The 11,784-nt window shown below is 40.6% G+C and overlaps 1 protein-coding gene across 3 annotated transcripts; it reads left to right on the forward strand.

Moving 5' to 3' along the window:
* Positions 1-8,294: 8,294 nt before the first annotated feature.
* On the forward strand, positions 8,295-10,603 carry LOC145655665 (uncharacterized). 3 transcript variants are annotated; one of them, XM_081709158.1, is made up of 3 exons: positions 8,295-8,584; positions 8,894-8,963; positions 10,045-10,603. In XM_081709158.1, exons 1-3 carry the CDS (start codon positions 8,474-8,476, stop codon positions 10,491-10,493), a joined length of 630 nt encoding a protein of 209 aa, XP_081565284.1. In that variant the 5' UTR covers positions 8,295-8,473; the 3' UTR covers positions 10,494-10,603. The 3 variants fall into 3 exon arrangements, 2 of the variants coding, with proteins under 2 accessions (XP_081565284.1, XP_081565285.1); XM_081709159.1 differs by having other exon boundaries at positions 10,075-10,603; XR_014121667.1 differs by lacking the exons at positions 8,295-8,584; positions 8,894-8,963 and adding an exon at positions 8,979-9,178.
* The last annotated feature ends 1,181 nt before the right edge of the window (positions 10,604-11,784 follow it).

Raw genomic sequence — 11,784 nt, forward strand, 5'->3', positions numbered from 1 at the left:
ATCAAGACAGCAAATTTTCAATGTTTCCCTGGCCTTCACAGTCCCCAGATCTTAATCCTATAGAACATCCCTGGGTAAAGGTATAACAGGCAGTTTAGAACATGTCAGTCCCTCCATGTAATTTGAGAGAAAATATCCTAGGAAGATTGGACCAAAAGGAAAAGCACATTTGGTAAATATGGGAAAAAGAAAAACGAAAAGACAAGATCCCTGCCAGAATATTCACGCAGCTTGTGCTATTGTTCACTTGCTGCTGTCGGAAGGGTGTTAAGAGAAGGAACACGACCTCAGAGGATGACTTCTTTAAGGGTAAGTTCTGACCACAGCCACCACTTGGATGAACTGTGTGTGTGTGTGTCTGAGAGAGAGAGATCTACGTAGAAGTGTTCTAAGTATCTATACAACGCTAATAAGACATTTTCTGTTACTTTTTAAACAGATACTAGAAGAAAGTATTTAATGAAGAATTACTTGACTACTGAGGGAACTGAATCAGCCATAGTAAGTAAAGTAGAACCAAGACAAATGATTTAAAGCCAAACTGAGGCAGGGGACAAAAGCCACAAAAAATGGAAAAACGGCTATGGTGAACAGTGATGCTAATTGAATGCTTGTACTTAAGTACACTGAAATGTCTTTGAATATAAATTACAAATGCATTTCAACAAATGTTCGAGAAATTAATTAAAAACACTAATGTAAATGTATTTAGAATATATTTAGGACACATACATTTAGCATATGCAATCTTTGTCAGTTACAGGAAAAAAAAATACTGTTGGTGGGTTTTTTGTTTGTTTGTTTTACATTCTCCTTACTATAGAATTAACAGTCGACTGTTCGGTGACTTTGCATGCTGAGTTGTAACACTGATTATTAGTATAATTGTGGCGAGAATCAAAATCAACACTAGCTAAAATGACTGAGCGCATTGGAATTTATTATTCCAATAGCACAATTTGAATGGGTCTACGGTACCTTAGTGTGTCAGGTCCTGTTATTTCTGTTGAACATTTGATGTTTGGGGGCACATTTTTACATCATTAGGCCTGCAGGCTATGTGATAACGGCTATGCGATAAAAATTGTATTTGTTTCCTTTCCAGTCCAATACAAATTATAAATTACAAATGTATCAAAATGTAATTAAAGTCATATTTCAATTAAATGTATTTAAATACTGTTCAACAATATTTCTACTCATATCTACAGGTGGAACCTAAAGATATGAATTTCAATGAGAGGGATAAATGTATTGAGGACCTGGAAGCCATGTTTGCTAAAGTGAGAAAGTCTGCAGTGGAGCAGAGCAATCCTAACGCTTGTTTTCCATAAATTCTCACAATGCTATGAACTATGGATTTCAAGTAGATGTAATTAAATATTGCTTAACACTGTTTCTCTTCATAGTTGGAGGTGAAACTGAATTCTTTTATAAAGATGGAATATGGTTCCTGTGAACATGATATGGGCCAACTGATTGAGGAGATGGAATCCACAGTTGCTAGAGTGAGAAAGTCTGCAATGCAGCAGAGCAATCCTAACACTTGTTTTCCATAAATACTAACAATGCAATTAAATATGCATTTCAAGTAGATGTAATTAAATATTGCTTACCTTGTCCCTTATTCCCTTATGCAACAGGAATCGAAAAGAAAGGTGTGAGCAAGTACACCCTCCACTGACAAGCTCCTGTTTTTTAAGTGTAAATGGATTCTGTGACTTGAACAAGTCTGCTCCTTCTCTCATCCAATATAGAAATTGCTCACCGAACTACAGTAAGTGAACAAGGTGTAATGAACTTGCTGTGAGAATGATCTCAGTAATTAACTCAAAAATGATAGGCCCAGAAGTGTTGATTTTTTTTTAAGTAGGAAGGATTTTGATATTTCAAGCTTGCCAGCAGAACTAGCTAGCCTAACCTGGGATGACAGCCAATGCACAGCATCACAGCTGGGGGAAACGGATGTGAAATGTCAGTTTAATTGGCAAGGCTCAAGGAAACAGGGTCCTGTCCCTTGACTGAGGTTGATCTAGAGGTATTTCAAGAAACTTCTCAAGCACACTTTAGTGGCAAAGAACAATATTTTCACTTGAACAGGGACCTCAGATTAAAAGTCTGATGCTCTACTGACTGAGCTATTCAGGATAGAAGCAATATCAGAAACATTACAAGTGTAATGTACATGTATGCAAAGAAAATTGAGTTCATGTGTATCGCATTAAGATGTCAATCTGCCTATGGAACATAACACCTCTTACGAGGCTCGATTTTTGCTCTCAAGCTGCGATGGTTTTGTCATGTTGTCTAAGAGAAGAGGCTTTGGTCGGTGGAGTGAGTCTTTGATAACTAAGATTGTAACTAAGATTGAAACTGCTCACCGCACTACATCGAGTACACAAGGTGTAATGAACTTGCTATGAGAATGATCTCAGTAAGTAACTCAAAAAGGATAGGCTCATCATGATGCATTAGCTAACAGTCGGCACTCATACACAAGTGTGAATGTTCAACATTCATTCAAGCATCTCGAGGTCACAGTCTGTAGTGTGTACAAAAGGAATCTAAAGGAAAGGTTTGAGCAAGTGCATCCTCCACTGATAAGAGATATAACTTTAGACTCCAATTGTAACATTAGAAGAAAGATGTACATACAGTCCATTTGTTTAAAATGTTCTTTGATGTGAAGCTCATATTATTTTGCCCCCACTTACGCAGAACTTGATTGTTGGAAGAATACAACAGGGGAACTTTCAGTTGTACTTCACATGACTGACACTGTGTAGACTTTAACTAATGTACAGTTGTGTAGCTTTAGAGTTGTGTACAATTAGAGCAAGTGACCTAAGCAACATGTATTGCATACACAGTTTGCCTTAACAAACCTATCACTTCATCATGGTCAGAATATTTGTTATAGATACATGTAATGCTTCAGCATTGCTACTAGTTCTAATACACTCAAACTAGTGCACCAGAGTGGGTGATGGTAATGGTACTGTTAGAAGCAAACCTATATGACTGGGGTTGGGCTTCCACACACTGTCCCTTTCTCCCAATTCACAGAGCGGAAACGACTCGTTTTCAGCCTGTTTTTTTTTTTTTTTTACACAACCAATTTCCAACCTCTATAGATATTGCTTGGAATTCAACAGGCACCTGTTGCTACTGCACCTTTAAGACGGATGTAAGATAAATGAGCTCCTTTATGATTGGCTGCCCTGTATTGTGCTTCATTCAAAAGGTACTCAGAGCTGAAATGCCTGAGAAAGGCAATTTAAGTGGGTGTGCTAAACCTCTATAGGCTGAATAGGCAGAGATAGGTAAATAAAGTGTTCTTGTGACATTAGAAATACAAATTTCAAAAGGGGCATTTTTGGCAGCTTAACTGACATAGTTAAGAATTTTAACATTTAAAATATATATATTAAAAGGAGAATGTTACTTATTTCACTCTGACTGTAAAACAGTGCATATTGTGTTAAATGGGATTTCCATCCCATGTTTTTAAGGCTGCCTTATGTATAAATAAATATGCAAGAATGCAGAGCATGAATAGGTCGGTCTTCCATTCTGTATCACATACCTACCCTTGATAACACCGTGGTAACTGGAAAAAAAAACAACCCTTTTTACTCAGTTGTCACTACTTCCAATAGACTTCACGCTAATCTCATAGAAGTCCACCCCTTTCCGTGTCCTCCGGAAACAGCACTTCCGTTGTGTTGTGACAGGATTTGTTCCTGAAGTTGTATGCGTTTTCTAAATTTGCACCGCATTTCTAAAGTGTGTTACCACTTTGATGAATATGCTTTGTGTATTTGCAGCACGATGGGTTTTCCAGGACACCGTAATTTATGCATGTTTAATTCCATCTTTTATTCACGTACTAAGCCCAACTCTATAGGCTAATATTTATAAAACCGAGATAACCATAGAAACGTCTTCATCTGTGCTTGATACTTTCACGGAAAAACGGAACTGCTGCTTGTCAAGCTTGTTTCATCAGGTTTTATATCATCGTCATGACGTGTTTGAATTGATCCCAGACATATGCAGTCCTCATCAAAATCCATTCAAGTCCTAGGCTGTGAGTAAGCTATGTTCTCTCTCTGGTCACAGTTGGCAAATAAATTATGCATATAGATTGTGGGGAAAACACTTTAGCACGTGTTCTCCAAAGAAGTGTCTTAATATGAGCTATCTAGCTAGTTCCAATGTCAACTGTAATCATAACACTGGGTTTCTCTCTGTGCTCAGGTGTCTTATTTGCATGCCAGTAACATGTTAGCGATATTGAAGTAGTGTGATTTTTTATGTTGCCCGTGATGAAAGGTGACAGCGAATAAAAATCCAAACATTTTTTTTGTTCAGGTCTTTTTAACGGTCATAACCCACACATATTTATCTAACAAAAAAATCAGGTTCCCTAAACTATCCCACATGTCATACTGAAGGAAAAAAAATCACTTGTTGCTAAGAGATAGTAGAAGCACAGTAATCCGCTACCTGTAAAAATAACTGAACGTTACAACTCTGGCTTTGAATACATTCTTATGGATTCTATTTACAGTGTGGTTATACAATAAAATAAGTTGTACATTAAAATAATTGTAATTATTTACAGGTGCACACGTTTGCCAGAGCGCAAGACTAATTGCGTTTTAAAGTAACAATGCTTATAGATGTATGTCTAGAGAAATTAGGGCGCAAATGTAACTTTGTAGCCAGTTATCTATGATAAAACGTAACCTGTCATATTTGGAACATTTCTCCTTACCACAGGGCGAGACAGTGAGGATTTTAGGAAAAACATTACGCTACCTGAATTTACCAAACTATACTGCGGAAGTTAAAGAATCTTACGTTTGAAACGCACACACACACACACGTAAATAATATTTATTTTCAAGAGGGTGACAACGTATGAGAACTGAGAACTTGCATCAGTAATGACGAAATAATACATATTCATAACATCTAAGAGTCAAAACTCCGTTTTAAAACAAAACAATGAGGTGCGCTGTATCGCGAATATCAGTTAAAGGACCTGTAAAAACCATATTTGATATTTTACTTAATTCTCTAATCGAGTAGATCACAGATTCGAACAGGATGGGCTGTGTTTGCTCGTGTATGAAGGTATGTATGTTTTTTCCTACACTTTGGGAACGATTTTAAATACGATAATCTGAAAAGGATTAAGATTTATTGTGCATGTCACGGAACGCTTCCACTGGTCACGTGGTATGGCCCGCCGCGTTGACTGTCTCGTGTGTAACCTTGCCTATGTTGTTCAGCACACACCTGCATCGGTTTACTCTTGTCATGTTTGTATGTATTTAAACCCTTGTTAGTGTGTGCCTTATTGTCAGTCGTTGATCATTGTCACGGTCACAGTTTGTGTTATACGTGAGTGCCGGTGTCTGTATCGTATGTTAATAATCCTTAATAAACGTCTCCGTGGAGCGAGTCTGTACGTCCTGTTCCTTGACCAGCGGCACTCGGGCCGTTACAGTGCGTAACTAATTAGCATTTTCCTGTAAAAAAAAATAGCGCAAATGCAGATGATTAAAAAGTTTTGTTTTGTTTTTTTTAAATCAAAATGAGATTCTTGTAAGAATACCGAGATATCGCTAAGTCGCGATAATACTGCATATACAAATCAATACGTTTCTACAATGCTTTTCTACAGAAAAAGAAGAAGGAGAAAACGAATAGAAGTTGGTGGAGACACATAATCTCATCCTCCAAAGTGTCTGACTCCTGCGTGGCATTAGACGGTCACGCCGCGAATGTGACCACCTCCACTTCTTGCCCCTCTTCCTCTGAGGGGTCCCTGATCTTCAGTACTGCTTCTTCCTTTTCACCTGTGGACATATCCCACAATGCCTCTTCTACCCAGTCGTGCCTTCCTGGTCAAGCCTCCTCCTCCTCCTCCTCCTCCTCATATGAGTCGCTCAGGACTACAGCAGTGATTGTTCCTGGTTAGAGCTCAGCAGATTTGATCATGTTGTTCAAATGCATAGTCTGTTTTTGGTTAAGGACATTTACTCCAAGTTTCTGTTCTCTATACAGAGGCTGCAGATAAAGATGTGGACTCCGTGCGCATTGAGAGGTGGGTACATTATCAAAATTCATCTTCGTGGCAGAGAAAAGTGTGGCATGGTGGTTACCCAATGGCACTGCCATTGTAACTTCCTTAGGGCATAAAACGAGAAAAAACATCATTGTATTTTTCATTCTTCACACCTTTATCTGTCTAAGGGTTGTTATGTGAACATTTTGTGCATAACTGGCCACTCTGTATTCATCTCTCCCTTCTTTTCTGTCTCTCAGGTTTCCGGCTGTTCTGATGCAGGCAGACACTCGTGTTCAGCCGCGGAATTTATTGCGACAGCTGCTGCACGTCCTCAGGAGTAAAAGGATGCGTCAGATTGGTCAGGGTGAGGGCCAAGGCCACACCCCCATCCATTCCGCTGTCGAACACCTCAACATTCGGCAGCTCGGGTAAAGACGAGAATACACACCGCGTTTTACTACACAGCCTATTAAGAGTAGATGATTTTACAGTTTACACAGGTGAAGCTCAGTCTTTTTCTCCTATACAAATACAAACATATTGTAATTAAATGAGCAGTAAGTCATTTAGCAGTTCTTCTTCACATTATGAAACAGCCATTATACTGACATGTAGTGGCCTGGATGTTTCAGAGCTTGTGCACTAAATCTATTTTTAACATGGATGACCTGTTAGGTTTCCCAACATTGGGAACAGCTGCTATATGAACGCCACTCTGCAGTGCCTACTGAGTATCTCCTGCTTCTGGAGACCCATCAGAGCTCAGTCATCCTGCTTGACGGATCCTTCTAGTTGCCAGATGCTCAGGTACCCGTTCAGAACCAGAGGCTTCACATGGGTCTAAATGAACTGTTTAATCATGAGTGCTTAAGGAGGTGCTGTGATGCTCAGAGATATAAACCACTTGGTCTCCCTGTTGCTGTGTGTAGATGTTTTTCAGATCTGCAGCAGGCCCAGCTCACCACTCGCAGCACAAAGCAGAAGGTGCAGCTCCTGGGAGCCCTGCTTGAGTGTGTTTCAGCCCGCTGCCCTGCATTCGAAGAGGACTATGAACAGGTCCAGCTAAATGGCCCCCTCAGCCATTCAGAACACATCAGAACCTCACGCAGTACCCTGCAGGAACTGCACACGGCCACCTTTGTTTTCTCACCGTGCTGCTGTTGAAGTCCAGGAGCAAATCCTCCTCTGATGTTCTCCTGTGCTGTCCTCCACAGGATGCTCATGAGTTCCTGATGCTCTGCTTACTGCAGCTGAAAGAGGAGGGAGAGAGACTCAGGGCCTCTTTCTTCTCTTACATCTGCCCTGTGGCAAACTTTGAGTTTCATATCAAGTCTGTGCTCACATGTACCAGGTAATTAGGTATCACTGTTGCATATCTCCTTTGTGTTAATGGACTGGTCTTAACCAGTCTTAACGTGTTTGTTTAAAGTACATTTTCTCACCGAGAGTAGGCGCTTTCTCCGGACATCTCTGTTTAAAGTATTCATGAAAGTTTCATAACATACATAACTTAAATATGAACATTTAAAATGCTCACAAGTTCAGCTTGTATTCATTACATAGCTTTCAAATCTCAGAGTGTGTGTGAGTTTGGGAAAACAACAGACATGGACTGAGCATTCTAAATGTTTTCTGCTCTGATGCTTCACATTAGATAAGATGTTATCTACTTGTAAAACTGAGCAAATTAGCATGTGATAACTCACACACTGTATAAGGGATGCAGGAGATTATTTCTGTGCAAATGTTGTAACATTTCTGTTCTCCATTTTGTGAAAGCTGTGGAAAGCAGAGCTGCAGAGTGGATGTCTACAACCACCTCTCTGTAAATCTGAGCCCTGCTACGACCGACAGCCTACACACTTACTTTAAGGTTGGTCACCTCACACACCCTCTTTGGATAAGGCTTCATTACTGTGTTGTAAAGGAGAGAATACAGTTATGACATGCTACCATTTTGATTTTATCACTCTCAATGAAAGGGTCTCTTTCTTTTTTCAGCCAACACTACTGGAGCGTTTTTGTGAGTGTGAAGCAGGCTGCGAGGCAACTGAAGAGGTGGAGTTTTTCACACTGCCACGGTGAGTCTCGTCTGACGTAGATGACCTTAAAGAATGAGTTTTAAACCAGTCCAACACACACACCCTCCTCCACTCACACACACTTCCAGTCCTTAAGTCACTTTTCCTCTTGGAACAGTATTTTCGTCCTCCACCTTAAGCGGTTTGACATGCTGGGCCAAAAGCTCTCAGACGTGATGGACGTCCCGTCCGAGCTGGATCTCTCTGCCCTTCCTGGGGTGGCTTCTCTCAGGCAGCAGTCGAGGTGAGCTCGTACCATCAACCCGTGCCCACATACTTCTCTGTCCACCCATTCCCATTTAGCTACAAAATGCCGACTGAATGGCTTTGTGGTTTGTCCTCAGTGGAGCAGCGGGAACCCAGGACAAACCGCAAGAAATGCAAAATGATAAACTGGGGGAAAACTCCAGTCCCCAGCCAGGTAGAGTTGTGCCATTTTCTTACAGTGGAGTGATAATACGGCTGTGTATAAGTATCTGCCATAATGACTAAGTTCTTTTAACCCATCAGTAGTAAATGAGAGAGGAGAAGGACAGGGAGCTAGAGGACAGCAAGTAAGCCTACCGGTGAGGAGAGAGAGAGACCAAAAAGAAGAGAGATACAGGCTGAGAGAGACACAGAGACAGAATGAGAGAGAATGAAAGAGGCCTGTTAATACAGAGATGGCGTTCGATCCGTGATGCGTTTTCAGTTAATCGTATGAAAAAAAAGATGTATTTGTTTGTTGCAGGAATGTGCACCCACTGGCACCTACAGACTCCAGGCGGTGGTTTCTCATTTAGGTGACAGCATGGACCATGGTGAGTAATCTGACATTATTTATACACGTGCAGTAGAAACTATTAAATGACTAAGGACCACCGACTACTCCGACAGGCCACTATATCAGTGACACAGCTGAGGGAGAAGGACAGAGCTGGTTGTCATTCAGTGACTTAAAAGTATCAAGAAGCACTGAGCCAGCCATCCTAAAGAGCAGGACAAAAACAGCCTACCTGATTTTCTACGTGCACAGGTAGAATCTCACCTTTCAGACTTGGGAATGTAGGTACCTCAGTCTAGGAGCACTCTAACAGAAACAAGTTTTACAAGCTTTTATATGTAGGGAGTAAATTAGCCTTTACTGTGCCCTGGGACTGCAGGTCTCTTGTGCATGACAGGTGAGTGAGGCCTACTCCCAGCACCGGTGGGCAGGTGCTAACCTTCTTTCTCAGTCCTTTCACCCTTCCCTCTCTGCAAAAGAATTTAAAAAATTTTAACACATTAAAATGAGCCATTTTTTATTCTCCACAAAATAGTAAATGCCCCCTCTGGCGTTCTTGTTAAAACACTTTTTCCATATTTTTAACCCATAGATGTATAACATGAATAATACTGTACTTGTCAAGTCAACATATTTAGATGAGGTGTCCTAGTGTCAGTTATTGTCTTCTAATCGCTATTGGAGATGTACAAGTCCCCATTCTTTATCCCCAACATTGTTCATACTAAAAGATTAATTTCTTTTCCAAGTAGCACATGGCAGTGATTAAACACCTATTTACATGGACGTCACTTCCATCGCCACATATGAGAACACTACCAGGGTGCTTCACTGACGGAGGAAGAGCTTCAGTCCTTTTTGAGAAATAACCAACTTGTATTTTAATTTGCAGATGTTAGGAGTGAACCAGCATCTGTCTATAGTTCTTTTAATTGTGAGCACACATATTTAAACCCTTATTTTGTTGTTGTTTGTCAGTGTTTGACCCCATGTATGCTGCTTTGTTGTGTTTTAAGACTGCCTGTTATGTTCTAAGTAGTGTTAATGCTTAATGTTCTTCGTGTTTGGTTTTGTCTTGTTCTGTATGATAATAAACGTCTGTGGCATCTGAACCGCAGCTCATCTTTGCATCCGGCTTCACGTCACAGGAACACCGACCGTTGAAGGTTGCCTCGAGCCAAGGGAAAGAAGAAAAAGGGGAAACCCAACCCATGCAGGAGAATCCTCCATACTTGTGGGAACACTCCCTGTCATCACATCGGGGGAGAGTATCTCTGGAGGATTTTGGGGGGGCCCTGGTGGTGGTCCAGGATCAGATGCTGCAGAGTCCTGCCTACCTTCACTGGATTACCGGGACCCGTACGATTACGACTACCAATATCCAGGGTCAGACTCTGCAGGGTCCTACTATCCCCCCACGGACTACCAGGAGGACTATGAGGATTACAGCAGGAGTGAGGAGTATGTTGACGTCGGCCTCAGGTCAGACACCGAATCCGACTGCTCTGAGGATCCATCAGTGGAGGTGGAGGAGGCCCGCCATGAGGATCCTTCCTGTGGTTTATAGACCGGGTCAGAGGACTCTGAAAGCGACGAGCCTCCGATGTTAGTGCTTAATGTTCTTCGTGTTTGGTTTCATTTTGTTTTGTGTGTTAATAAACATGTGTCTCATGTGAACCACGGCTCGTCTTTGCATCCTGCCTTGTCTCCCACGTCACAGAACAGCAATTCATCTACACTTCTCACAGATAAAGCTATCGCTAACGGCGAAGAATAAACATGTTGCAAAAAAGCAGTAAGAGCTAGTATGCAGAAACAGTGGTGTTAGCGCGAAACAGATTCAAAAACAGGAGTCTCCTTATGAAGGAAGGAGGTTCTTATGAACCTCTGTATTTTGACAGCAAGTATTGACCATGTGCCATTAAAACCATGCCAGGTATGGTATTAATCCACAAAATAGCACATCAAATCTAATTATTTGGCTAGTACAGGGTTATGCAATATTCCCTCAACTCAGCAAAATGCAACAGCTTGAATTACTTAACTGATTAATAATAATAAAAAATCTTTCCTGACTATAAAAATATAGCTGACCCATTCGAAAGATTAAACATCCAGTGAGTGTGTATCCTGGCATGTTAAGGTAAAAGGCATCTCCGACTGGAATACATTTAAGCGGTTTCGGGCGCCATCTGGTGGCGACTTGGAGTCCTTATCACGCTCTCATTTCTTTTGTATGGCGGGACAAGTGTTTTGTTATCCAACCTATCGAACAGTTCTGCCTAGATTTAATGCACTTATGTACATTAGCATTAGTCCAGGCTTCTGGTGTTTATTTTGGATGCATATATTATAATTAGGCTACTGTGGACATTTGTATTTTGTATAGCTACAGCACCTGTACTTCACACACGTGTAGTAATCGGATCTAGAAAGTTGCCAGCCCTATTAAAATATTAGGTTTATAGTATAACAGTTTAATTAAACAGACAAAGTGTTAATCACAATCATTTGCATGATGATTAATCTTGAACCAAAAATCTCACCGGGTGCTGTAGTTCTCTTTCCAGACACACACCCAATAAAACTGTGCTTGATCATTTCTTATTGATAGCCACTGACTATAGGATCAATAGAATAGTACAACCAAATAACCTTTAATGTTTTGCTTTACTGTAATACAATTTAGAATTGCGATGTTACCCTTTTAAGAAGAACTGAACACATTGTGACAAGAGCAACTGGATGAAGCTTTATTGACATGCTGGTCAAGGACTCACATCCAATATGTTTAAAATACATTAATTGAGGCCAAGTGCAGCATAAAAAAATATTTTAACTTCACACAGAACCAAAAC

The sequence above is a fragment of the Electrophorus electricus genome, unplaced genomic scaffold, assembly GCF_041902795.1.
Source record: "Electrophorus electricus isolate QZ-2024a unplaced genomic scaffold, ASM4190279v1 Scaffold31, whole genome shotgun sequence".
In the NCBI taxonomy this organism is placed as follows: Eukaryota; Metazoa; Chordata; class Actinopteri; order Gymnotiformes; family Gymnotidae; genus Electrophorus; species Electrophorus electricus.

What these genes read in the sequence shown, in the direction of transcription:
- LOC145655665 (XM_081709158.1), top strand. Translation starts at nt 8,474, where the DNA reads ATGCCGACTGAATGGCTTTGTGGTTTGTCCTCAGTGGAGCAGCGGGAA. An exon ending in AAACTCCAGTCCCCAGCCAG is followed by an intron (nt 8,585 to 8,893) that starts GTAGAGTTGTGC and finishes TGTTTGTTGCAG; the next exon opens with GAATGTGCACCCACTGGCAC. An exon ending in AGGTGACAGCATGGACCATG is followed by an intron (nt 8,964 to 10,044) that starts GTGAGTAATCTG and finishes TCTGAACCGCAG; the next exon opens with CTCATCTTTGCATCCGGCTT.